This window comes from Theropithecus gelada, chromosome 14, assembly GCF_003255815.1.
Source record: "Theropithecus gelada isolate Dixy chromosome 14, Tgel_1.0, whole genome shotgun sequence".
In the NCBI taxonomy this organism is placed as follows: domain Eukaryota; kingdom Metazoa; phylum Chordata; class Mammalia; order Primates; family Cercopithecidae; genus Theropithecus; species Theropithecus gelada.
Window position 1 is genome coordinate 101,816,083 of NC_037682.1, and position 13,286 is coordinate 101,829,368.

The following is a 13,286-nucleotide window of genomic DNA, read 5'->3' on the forward strand; positions in this document are numbered from 1 at the left end:
AAACCTTACAAGCCAGAAAAGACTGGGGGCTACTTATGGCATTCTCAAAGAAATTCCAACAAAGATGCTATATCCTGCCAAACTAAGTTTCAGAAGCAAAGAAGAAATAATCTCTTTTATAGACAAGCAATCACTAAGAGAATTTTTTACCACCAGACCAGACTTACAAGAGATCCTTAAGGGTGTTCTAAACATGGAAATGAAAGAACAATACCTATCACCACAAAGCGCTCTTACGTACATGGCTCACAGACCCTTTAAAGCAACTGCACAAAAGAAACTACAAAACAGCCAGCTAATAACTTCACAATTGGATCCAAACCTCACATATCAACATTAACATTGAATGTAAATATTCTGAATGTCCCACATAAAAGGCACAGAGTGGCAAGTTAGATTTTTAAAAAAACCACAAGACCCATACATCTACCATCTTCAAGAGACCTACTGACATGTAATGACACCCATAGGTTCAAAGTAAACGGCTGGAGGAAGATCTATCATGCAAACGGAAAATAAACAAGAGCAGGAGTCACAAGTTTTAGATCAGATAAAACAAACGTTAAATGAACAACAGAAAAAAAAAAAAAAAAAGACAAGGGCATTACATAATGACAAAGGGATCAATTCAACAAGAGACTTAATTATCCTAAACATATATATGCACCCAACATTGGAGCATCCAGCTTAACAAAACAAGTACTTCTGGACTATGTAAAGACTTAGACAGCCACACAATAATAGTGGGGTCCTCAACACTCCACCAACAGCATTAGATCATCAAGGCAGAAAACTAAAATCTCTAGACTGAAATTTGACATTTGACCAATGGGCCTAAGAGACATCTACAGACTATTCTACCCATCAATCACAGAATGTACATTCTTCTCATCTACATACAGAACATACTGGAAGATTGACCACACGCTCAGCCAAAAAGCAAGTTTCAATAAATTAAAACACCTGAAGTCATGCCTACCATACTCTAGAACTACAGTGGAAGAAAAATAGAAATCAATACCAAGAAGATCTCTCAAAACCATACAATTACATGGAAATCAAACAACTTGCTCCTGAATTTCAGTAAACAATGAAATTAAGGCAGGAATCAAAAAAAATTTTTCGGCCAGGCGTGGTGGCTCACACCTGTAATCCCAGCTGCTTGGGAGGCCGAGGCAGGTGGATCACCTGAGGTCAGGAGTTCAAGACCAGCCTGACCAACATGGAGAAACCCCGTCTCTACTGAAACTGCAGAATGAGCCAGGTGTGGTAGTGCATGCCTGTAATTCCAGCTACTTGGGAGGCTGAGGCAGACGAATAGCTTGAATCCAGGAGGCGGAGGATGTGGTGAGCCAAGATCATGCCATTGCACTCCAGCCTGGGCAACAAGAGCGAAACTCTGTCTCAAAAAAAAAAAAAAATTATTTGGAATACATGGAAACAGAGACACAAATACCAACATTTCTGTGATGCAACAAAAGCAGCGTTAAGAGGAAAGTTTATAGCACTAAATGCCTACATCTTTGGAAGGCCAAGTTGGGTGGATTACTTGAGGTCAGGAGTTCGAGACCAGCCTGGCCAACATGGTGAAACCCCATCTCTACTAAAAATACAAAAATTAGATGGACATTGTGGTGTGTGCCTATAATCCCAGCTACTCAGGAGGCTGAGGCAGGAGAATTGCTTGAACCTGGGAGGCAGAGGCTGCAGTAAGCTGGAGGCTGTAGTGAGCTGAGATTGTGCCACTGTACTCCTGTACTCCAGCCCAGGTGATAGAGAGCAAGACTCCATCTTAAATAAATAAATAAATAAACAAATAAAAATGCTTACATCAAGAAGATGAAAATATCTCAAATTAACAATCTAACATCATACCTAGAGGAACTAGAAAAACGAGAACAAACTAACCCTCAACCTAGCAGGAGAAAAGAAATAACTAAAATCAGAGCAGAACTGACACTGAGACCCACAAATCCATACAAAGGATCAATAAAACCAAAAGTTGGTTATTTGAAAGAATAAAAGTGATCAATAGACCACTACCTGGATTAACAGAAAACAAAAGAGAGAATATGCAAATAAGCACAATCAGAAATGAGAAAGGTGACATTACAACTGATCCCACAGAAATACAAAAGATCTTCAGAGATTATTATCAACACATCTGTGAGCACAAACTAGAAAATCAAGAGGAAATGGATAAATTCTTGGGCACACATAACCTCCCAAGATTGAATCAGGAAGAAATCAAAACCCTGAAGAGAGCAGTATCAAGTTCCAAAATTGAATCAGTAATAAAAATCCCAGCAGCCAAGAAAAGCTCTGGGCCAGATGGATTCACAGCTGAATTCTACCAGATGTACAAAGAAAAGTTAATACCAATTCTACTGAAACTATTCCCAAAAATAGAGGGAGGGAGAGGGAATCCCCCCTAACTCATTCTATGAAGCCAGCCCAACCCTAATACTAACACCTGGCAAAGACACACAAAAAAAGAAAACTACAGATTAATATCCCTGATGAACACAGACACAAAATCCAAAACAAAATACCAGCAAATCAAACCCACTTAATTCACCATGATCAAGTTGGCTTTATGACTGGAATGCAAGGCTGGTTTAAGATACACGAATCAATAAATATGATTCACCAGATAAACAAAATTAAAAACAAAAACCATATTATTATCTTAACAGATGCAAAAAAAAGCTTTTGCCTGTTCAGGTGGCTCATGCCTGTAATCCTAGCACTTTGGGAGGCCAAGGCAGGTAAATCACCTGAGATCATGAGTTCAAGACCAGCCTGGCCAACATGGCAAAACCCCATCTCTACTAAAATTACAAAAATTAGCCAGGTGTGGTGCTGTGTGCCTGTAGTCCCAGCTACTCAGGAGGCTAAGGCAGGAGAATCACTCGAACCTGGGAGATGGAGGTTGTAGTGAGCCAAGATTATGCCACTGCACTCCAGCCTGGGTGACAGAGGAGACTCTGTCTCCAAAAAAAAAAAAAAAAAAAAAACCTAAAATAAATTGTAGATGATTCAAACAAAGGGAAAAACATTCCATGCTCATGGATAGGAAGAATCAGTATTATTAAAATGGCCCTACTGCCCAAAGCCATTTACAGATTCAATTCTATCCCTATCAAACTAACAAGGTCATTTTTCACAGAATTAGAAGAAGCTATTCTAAAATTCATATTGAACCAAGAAAGAGCTCAAATAGCCAAAGCAATCCAAAGCAAAAAGAACAAAACCAGAGGCATCACATAACCCAACTTCAAACTATACTGCAAGGCTGCCATAACCAAAACAGCATGATATTAGTATAGAAACAGACACACAGACAAATGGAACACAGTAGAGAACTCAGAAATAAAGCTACACATCTACAACCATCTGATCTTTGACAAAGTTGACAAAAATAAGTGGTGGGGAAAGGACTCCCTATTTAATAAATGGTGTTGGGATAACTGACTATCCACATGCAAAAGAATGAAACTAGACCACTACTTTTCACCATATACAAAAAGTAACTCAAGCTGGATTAAAGATTTAAATGTAAGACCTCAAATTATAAAAATTCTAGAAGAAAACCTGGCCCTAGCAAAGAATTTATGGCTAAGTCCATAAAAGCAATTGCAACCTTGGCCCTAGCAAAGAATTTATGGCTCTTCTCTTCATTGGCCCTAGCAAAGAATTTATGGCTAAGTCCTCAAAAGCAATTGCAGCAAAAGCAAAAATTAACAAGTGGAACCTAATTTAACTGAAGAGCTTCTGCACAGCAAGAGAAACTATCAACAGAGTAAGTAGACAATCTGCAGAATGGGAGAAAATATTCTCAAACTATGCATCTGACAAAGGTTTAATATCCAGAGTCTCTGAAAATTTTAAATCATTCAAGAAGCAAAGAACAAATAACTCCATTGAAAAGTAGGCAGAGGACATGAACAGACACTTCTCAAAAGAAGACATATAAGCAATGACAAACATGAAAAAATGTTCCACATCGCTAATCATCAGAGAAACGCAAATCAAAACCACAATGAGATACCACCTCACACTAGTCTGAGTGGTTAGGTATTGAAAAGTCAAAAAAAAAAAAAAAATCAACAGATGCTCATTAGGTGTGGAGAAAGGGAATGCTTATACACTGTTGGTGGGAAGGTAAATTAGTTCAGTCGCTGTGGAAAGCAGTTTGGAGATTGCTCGAAGAACTTAAAACAGAACTACGATTTGACCCAGTAATCCCATCACTGGGTATGTATTCAAAGGAAAAGAAATCACTCTACCAAAAAGACACATGCACTTATATATTCACCACAGCAGTACTCGCAATAGCAAAGATATAGAATCAACCTAGGTGCCCATCAACAGTGGACTGGATAAAGAAAATGTGGTACATATGCACCACGGAATACTATGCAGCCATAAAGAGATCATGTCCTTTACAGCAACATGAATGCAGCTAGAGGCCATTAACCTCAGCAAATTAACATACAAACAGAAAACCAAATATCATATGTTTTCACTTGTAAGTAGGAGCTAAACACTGAGTACACATGGACATTAAGATGGGAATAATAGACTCTAGGGACTACTAGAGATGGGAGAGAGGGTCAGGGGCAGGGGCTGAAAAACTACCTATTCGGTACTATGCTCACTACCCTGGTGACAGGATCATTTATACTCCAAGCCTCAGCATCATGCAATAAATTCATGTAACAAACCTACACATGTACACCCTAAATCTAAAATAAATGTTGAAACTATAAAACCAAATAAACTCTTTTCTCCTCTCGACTGCACATTTTTACCATCTAATGACCCATCCCTTTAACATGAAAATTATGCTACTCCTTTCCCTTTTCCAAAGAAGAGACTCTAAGAGCAAAAAGAACCTTAGAAATCATTGAGTACGAACACTTCATTTTTACAGCAGAAGAATCGGAGGCCCTGAGAGTTGGAGTGACTTGTCCAAGTTCCAACTACGAATTCGTGGCCGAGCTGCAGCAAATGCCCAGGTTTTAACCCCCACCGGCTGAAAACTCTCAATCCCTCACAGCCTCATAAACTAAACTTTTGATTACACAGCATTATCTCTAATTGGGATTCTCTCTTACCGCACTATAAACTGAAGCAATTGGTAATTTGTCCCATGTATTTTCTAATAATGTCCCTTCGTATCACCAGTCCTGGCTAGAAAAAGCCATGTGTAGAAAAGGTTTTTGCCCAGTGCATTGCACAGGAATTAGCTGTTGAAGGCAGCGGCCCACACTGTGCCCTCTTTATCTTTTGACCTGAAGGCTCAGGTTCTCTAATGTATCCATTAAAAGGTGAGAATAAGAACAGACGTGGCACAATTGTTCAGAGTTACTTGTTCAATGTTTTAAAGAGCTTGACAGATGATTTTCCTCAACTCTCTTCCAGACTATATTTTTTATTACACAAAAAGTAATCTCGCAAGTGCTGTTTGCCCCTGCCATGGGATAACAATAGGCTGGAGTGCAGTGGCGCACTCCTGACACACAGTAACCTCTGCCTCCCGCGTTCAAGCGATTCTCCTGCCTCGGGCTCCCGAGTAGCTGGGACGACAGGCACCCACCACCATGCCCAGCTAATTTATGTATTTTTAGTAGAGACGGGGTTTTGTCATGTTGGCCAGGCTGGTCTGGAACTCCTGACCTCGACTGATCTGCCCACCTCAGCCTCCCAAAGTGCTGGGATTATAGGGGTGAGTCACTGCACCCAGCTGGATATTACAACTTTTCGTTTCATTGCATTCCCAGGTCTTATGACTGAAAGATTTTATGCCAACTTCCACTTATAATCAAGGAGAGGCCTGAGAAACCATAATTTGATAAGAAACCACAACTATGTGGTTATCCCTTAAGTTATAAAAGTGCCTGATAACCAAAGATTTCACAAGAAAATTACAAGAGACCACTTTGGGAATAAATATGCCTTGATATTAGACAAACAATATTGTATCTGCCTAGTGAAAGGTTATTTTGTTTATGTGTCCCCTGTAGGAGGAGGCTGTCTCTAAAATAACTAGACTTAATACCCTTGAAAAACATCAGTGACAGATGGAAAATTCTATGTCATGTTGGTACATTTTGTGGGGTTTTTCTGAAAATCTTTAAGGGGTACCTTTGTGCCCAGCAAGTACCAGTCAAATAATCACAGCACAACATGCTCTTGAAGGCTGTAAGAGTGACTTTTGCTTTTTGTTTTGTTTTTTGAGACAGAGTCTCGCTTTGTCGCCCAGACTGGGGCGTAGTGGTGTCATTTCAGCTCACTGCAACCTCCACCTCCTGGGTTCAAGCGATTCTCCTGCCTCAGCCTCCCAAGTAGCTGGGACTATAGGCACGCACCACCATGCCCAGCTAATTTTTATATTTTTAGTAGAGACAGGGTTTCACCATGTTGGCCAGGATGGTCTCGCTCTCTTGACCGCGTGACCCGCCCACCTCAGCCTCCCAAAGTGCTGGGATTACAGGCGTGAGCCACTGCGTCCGGCCAGAGTGACTGTTAATGCTGCTGACTCGTGTCACAAACTGTCACCCAGTCCTCTAAGCTTCACTCCTTGGACATTCAAAACACCTCAAAGTGCTAGGACTAGTGCCATCTTATGAATTAATAATGCTGCTTCACATCCCAGCTCTGCCACTGAACTCTCCTCAACGCTCTTTCTCCAAACACTGGCCAGGTCTGAAGTAACTGTGAAATCAGAGAAGATGGGAACCTGAAGTGGGGCAGGCAAGCGATATTCACCGCCTACCACCAGGATGCAGAATCAAGTGTGCAGTAAGGCTCAGGCTGATGGTAGAATATATTTATTGCTACATTTATATACAATTATACAAACAGCCCAGACAGGAAAGAAATGTTGCATCGATTTCTGTAGATTCCACCAACATGTGCACAGAAATGGAGCTGTTCACCACTGAGTTTGCTCTTGGATTGAAGCCAAATATAAGTCACATACATTTTTTGAAAAAGTGGGAAATTCTTGGAAATCCTCTCCATAGATTCTTCCATACAAGTTAGTCATGCAGAAAAAAGTGGGTTCTTAGAAGCTGATGCCTTCCAGCATCTGTTTGGGGGATAGAGTCTTGAAGATGGGGTGCAGTAGATGGTGGCTTGGGACTGCAGGGTGCCGTGCGAAGTCCCAAGTCCCGGGCCATCTTGCTAAGGTCTGTCTTTAGGAAAGGCAATTGAGAGGGGTTTGGAGAGAAAGAGAATAGCAAGAAAGGGAAATCCAACAGTAAACTGAGAAGAGGAGAGAAACATGAGCCAGGGCCCTGGGTGAGGGAATACTGGTCCATCCAGTTCCAGCTGAGATTGCAGACTTTGGGGGATACACACATTCAGAACACCAGGTATGTCCTTATCCTAAAGCTGCCCGTATGTCAGTAGCCAGAGGCCTGCATGAAGACACAGAAAGTGAATAGGAAAGTCAGGCAAGAAAGAAGAACACTCAACTCGAATACTCGTATTATCAGCATTCAGTTGAAAAGGCATGACCCTGAATGTCTTTCCACATTTTGTAAGTTAACATTTAGTCACGGTTAGTTGATGGTTGAGTGATGAAGGGGAATGGAATGCCGCTGAGGAAATGCAATGATGTACAGATTGTACCAAAATAAAGGTGCGTCCACAAACTCTACACTCTGACCTCAGCCTGGCTAGAATTACTTTTGGCCGCAAAAGGAGTCTAACATATAGATTTTGCAATGTTCTGATCCAGAATTATGATGTGGATGTAAGATCATGGTATAAACACTCACTCTTTCACGTCACAGTCACATACACCTTAGTGACGTGAATCCCAAGAGAAATTGTTGAGCAGCCACGGGGCGTGTGTGCTTAGGGAATGAGTTCATCTTATTTATACCAGCTCCATCTGACACACCTCAGGCCCCTTCCCACCTCAGGGATCCAAGAGGGAGGACCTGCAGACTGGGTCTAATCTGGTCTCCTCAGCTAAAATCAGCCCAGAGCCTGACAGAAAGGTCTGAAGGTTGAGAGCAAAAAGCCCATGAGTCTAAATACACCACACTGTGCCAGGCTTTGGAGTTGATTAGCAATTTGGGTACAGTCTGGTCCCAAGGCTATAGGGATTCTATCCATGAGGAAACCAGTCAGTTCTATCTTGTTCATGGCTTTATTTTATTTTTGAGACAGGGTCGCGCTGTCACCCAGGCTTGAGTGCAGGTGTATGATCTTGGCTCACTGCAGCCTCGACCTCCGGGGCTTAAGCAATTCTCCCACCTCAGCCTCACGAGTAGCTGGGACCACAGGCATGCGCCCCTATGCCCAGATAATGTTTTGTATTTTTTGTAGAGCCAAGGTTTTACCATGTTGCCCTGGCTGGTCTCAAACTGCTGAGTTCATGCAACTCACCTGCCTCAGTCTCTAAAAGTGCTGGGATTATAGGCAGGAGCCATAGCGCCTGGCCTGTCCATGGCTTTAGATGTCACCTTTAATTCCTTAATGTCACCATAATCCTACAGGCCCCTAGTCACGAGGAAGATAGGATGACAGTGCTGTGGAGAAGCCCTGGGGGCAGTGGGGGAAGGACCAGAACATCACTCAGAGTCTCTGTTCTTTCTCTTGGGTCAATAACTTTGTAATCAACTCTGGAGGGGCCCAGCAGTTCTTCCAAGGCTGCCAGCTATGTGATACCTCAAGCTGGAGGATGTGGCAATCACCAGCTCTGCAGATCCCTTCATAAATTCATGGCTAGATAATTCAAAATCTCTTTCTGTCATTAGATCTTGACTTTTCATGCAGAAGCTTTCTTTTCCTGCTTCTGACGACAATAGCTTAGAGTCAAACTCACTCAAAGGATTTGCTTTAAAAAGAACATTAACAGATGAAAATCAAGGAGGAAAAATTATAGAAGATCAGGTAGATTTTACTTTGGGGAGTTTTACTAATCGACAAACAAAATGGCAAGAGTTACATCAATGAATTTCTGCACTGGAAGAAATGGCTAAAGATAAATAGCTAAGAAGAGTATTGTTTGCAGCAATCTATGGCACATTAAGAATGTGCTTTAACCCAGGATTTCAGCTCAAAGATCAGAAATGAGACCAGCTGGATTCTCAGCTAGACCCCTTTCGAAGTGAGTGAGAGCAAGTGATGATGGATGTGTCATAGCGTTTCAAGTGGACTTTGAAACAATGAAAGTGTTTTGGTAATGTCATGACATATCAGAGAGAATCTTGCATGACCTTAGACTCATTTCAGAGCAGGCCCAATTCAAGGCCAAAGGAGCAAATTGCTTCTAAAAGTTCTCCACCTTAAATAACACATGTGACCATTTTTTGCCACATAAATAAGTCTAAAAACATCGTATTTCTATAAAGAACATTGGTTCTACATTTTTAAGTATTATCTCAAATATACTGACATTTAGCTAGAAGGCGGTTTAGAGAACTTTGGGAGGCTTAACCAGCAAGTTGGGGGAACTCAAGATTTACAACATAAACAACATTGCTGTGGTTTTATTCAGAAATGGGATGAGTCAAATAGTCTCTGCCAAAAAAAAAAAAAAAAGGAATTTAAAAACAACCTGTTATGGTAATCATATTGAAAAAATGATTTTAAAATATTACCAAATCGAGGTCAGTACATAGTACTACATTAACCTAGCTTATGAACCAATTCTTTACTTCTTCTACTCCAGAAATCCCCAACCCCTGGGCCGAAGGCCAGTACTGGTGTGGCCTGTTAGGAACCGGGTGGCACAGCAGAAGCTGAGCGGTGAACAAGCATCACGGCCTGAGCTGCACCTCTTGTCAGATCAGCAGCGGCATCAGATTCTCAAAGGAGCGACCCCTATTGTGAACTGCGCATGCGAGGGTTCCATGTTGCACGCTCCTTATGGGAATCTAATGCCTGATGATTTGAGGTGAAGGAGTTTTACCCCAAAACCATCCCCTCCACCTCCCAACCCCATTCCCAGCCCATGGAAAATTTGTCTTCCATGAAACCAGTCCTTGGTGCAAAAAGGTTGGGGACCACTGTTCTACTCAATGTGTATGTACGGAACTTCATTTTAAAGTAAATCTCAATATGTCTTTTTTCTTTTTTTTTTTGAATCACTCTATCATCCAGGATGGAGTGCAGTGGCACCATCTCGGCTCACTGCAACCTGTGCCTCCCGGATTCAAGCAATTCTCCTGCCTCAGTCTCCAAAGTAGCTGGAACTACAGGCATGCACCATCACACCTGGCTAATTTTTTTTGTATTTTTAGTAGAGATGTGGTTTCACCATGTTGGCCAGGCTGGTCTCGAACTCCTAACCTCAGGTGATCCACCTGCCTACACCTCTTAAAGTGCTGGGATTCTAGGCATGAGCAACCGTGCCAGGCCTGAATATGTTTTTCTAAAACATAAGAAAAACCTCCCAGCAGAACACAAGTGTCATATGAGAACCTGCACTATAATACTTTCATTCTTAATGCTCGAGAGGGCTCTTTCTAAAGGTAAGAGAATGCTCTAAAGTAGCAGGTCCAATCTGCTCCCAAGATTACAGGTAAAACATCATTTTAATAAATTCTAGCTGACCTCAAAATTATTAAATTGGAGGATGATGTTCTTGATTGGCAAAGAGCCCAATAGATGCAAACTATTGAGAAAGAACTTGGAGGGGATGGAATCAGAGGCTGTAAAGACAGAGATTGCTCTTGATCAGTTCCTTTGACTTGAAACCCACAGGTCCTGTGGATTAGCAGGTTCAGTTTTATGAGGTCCCACCAGCATCCTGGCAGTGGAAGGTATGGTAGGTCTAGTGGGCAAGTGGGCTGGCCCTGGCCACGGCTGCCGGTTGTACTTACCTAGTGAGGGAGGGAGCCTTCTTCCTAAGGGTTACATTTGCTTTATGCTGCTTTGGCAAGAGCGCATCTGGAACAATGCATACAGTTTGGGTCCCCACCTTTCAAAAGAGACATTAAGAGGTTAGAAAGCATTTAGCAAAAAAACACAGTAGGAAACTGAATGGGCAGGTTGACTACTTGCTCAGCACACTGTAATATCAGGGTGCCCTTGTCAGCCTGGATTATGTAAGGGCTGTTATTGTCAAACTGTCTGCCTAATCTTTAACTTCTTTTTTATTTTCCAGTCCACCTTTGAAACTCCACGATTAGAATGTGGAAATAAGAATAACTTTAAACCTTCCTTTTAAATAGATGCTAGACTTCAAATAGTGCAGCAACTCTACACAAGCTAACTAGTTTCTTTCAATAATAAGACCTATTATTTACAATAATAGGTCTTGTCTTAAAGCCATAAACATCAGAACTTCATGTCATTCAGTTATGCGTTCTACCAGATTTTATATTTTATTTGAAGTTCTCTTTTGATTAATCTAGACATTGTTATTTTCAGGCAGCAACCAGAGTAATGGGTCCAAAATACTTTGTAGTGCCTACTCTGAAATCAATAGTTGCTATGTTTTTGAATAAGCAAATACTCAGTACCTGCCTACTAAAAGACTGGATAGGTTAAGACAAACCATGAAAACTACCTCCTCTGCAGACACGTTGGCACTGCAGGAATTAAAGAGGTCAATTTCAGCCCTACTCTCTCTGGTCTGTCTTCCTCAGCTGACTTACCTGCCATTCTCCGATATATCCCTTAGAGATAAAACAAAGTCAGAATTAACTTAACGAAGAAACTGCTAAACTGGCCAAGCTTATCCATGAGTCATTTCCCTGACTGGGAAGAATTCTGGTTACAGTATTTTCTAACCTTGTGAGTAAAACAATTAGAAATGCAGTTACTAGCAATCTCTATCTTACAAATGAGTTATGTACCAAAAGGGCAGCTGTGGTGGGCTGTTTCCCATGGAAACCACGTCATGAACAGCAATTCTGTTTCTAGGCAATGTAACTTATAATGAAAAACTGAGTCTTTGCAGTAAAATAAGTAGAAACTCCAAATTTATCAAAGGTTGTAATTAAGGAACATAGAAACAATGACATTTATTAACAGTTTTATAATTCTTCTTTAATAGGTGAGCTTGATGTTAACCTGGGCAGAAATAATTAGATGGTTCAATAGTACCTGAAATTTAAGAACATTTTAAAGGGAATTTTAACTGTTTTCAAGGACTTTGAAGGTTAGTCTGGCTGGCACTTTATTGTATGAAATGTCATTTCAGGCCAGACGTGGTGGCTCACGTCTGTAATTCCAGCACTTTGGGAGGCCGAGGCGGGCAGATCACCTGAGGTTGGGAGTTCGAGACCAGCCTAACCAACATGGCGAAACCCCATCTCTACTAAAAATACAAAAATTACCGGGCATGGTGGTGCATGCCTGTTATCACAGCTACTCGAGAGGCTGAGGTAGGAGAATCACTTGAACCTGGGAGATGGAGGTTGCAGTAAGCCGAGATCGCACCATTGCACTCCAGCCTGGGCAACAAGAGTGAAACTCCCATCTCAAAAACAAACAAACAAAACAACAACAAAAAAAGTCCTTTCAAAATGTATAGCTGTAGTTTTGCCATTGTCACTAGTAGTAGTATTCTCACTGTGATTAACTAGTAGTACTATTCATGTAGATTTAGACTCATAAAGGGGCAGAGAGAGCAAAGGAAGAGAATTACTTTTCATGAACATAATGAGAAAATTTAGGAGAGCATGAGAAAGGAGGATTTGGGAGTAAAGTTAATAGATGAAAGGCACAAGAGAAGGAATAGAACTGAAGGAGAAAACTGCATGTACGAGTTTCCCTAATAGGGAAAGAAAGGTGAAGAGACGTCAGAAATGTCCAAGATTTGCCACCAGGTGGCGCCAGGAGATTAGATGACAGTATTTTAGTTGAAGGCGGCAACAACTGAAGGGAAGTGAGGGTGATACATAAAAATCACATGGACTGAATATTCACAACACAGGAGGCTCAGGAGTTGTGAAGCGGTAAGCCATGGGTTAGAATATATATCAAGTTATATTAAGAATATATATTAAATTATGGGTTAGAATATATAACAAGGAATGCAAACCTAGTTGAATAAGATGTCTCACTCTATCACCCATGCTGGAATGCAATGGCGCCTTGTTGGCTCACTGCAACCTCTGCCTCCAGGGTTCAAGCGATTCCTGTCTCAACTTCCCAGGTAGCTGAGATTACAGCCACATGCCACCACACCCAGCTAATTTTTTTTTTCTTTTTTTTTTTTTTTTTTTGTATTTTCAGTAGAGTTAGGGTTTCCACATGTTGTCCAGGCTGCTCTCAAACTCCTGACTTAAGGTGATCTGCCCGCCTTGCCCTCC

At 41.3% G+C, this 13,286-nt stretch overlaps 1 protein-coding gene across 4 annotated transcripts in view; it reads right to left on the reverse strand.

Moving 5' to 3' along the window:
- The window catches only part of RDX (radixin), a 117,389-nt gene that overhangs the window by 12,277 nt on the left and 91,826 nt on the right, over positions 1 to 13,286 (reverse strand). For 3 of the 4 annotated variants that reach the window (XM_025356186.1, XM_025356183.1, XM_025356185.1), the window contains 2 exons: positions 10,848 to 10,945; positions 6,821 to 7,427 (listed from right to left, as the gene is read on the reverse strand). In XM_025356186.1, coding sequence (XP_025211971.1) covers positions 10,879 to 10,945 — 67 coding nt within the window. In that variant the 3' untranslated portion in view covers positions 6,821 to 7,427; positions 10,848 to 10,878. Of the gene's footprint in view, positions 1 to 6,820; positions 7,428 to 10,847; positions 10,946 to 13,286 lie in introns of those variants that run through there. The other variant, XM_025356184.1, reaches the window with a different exon arrangement.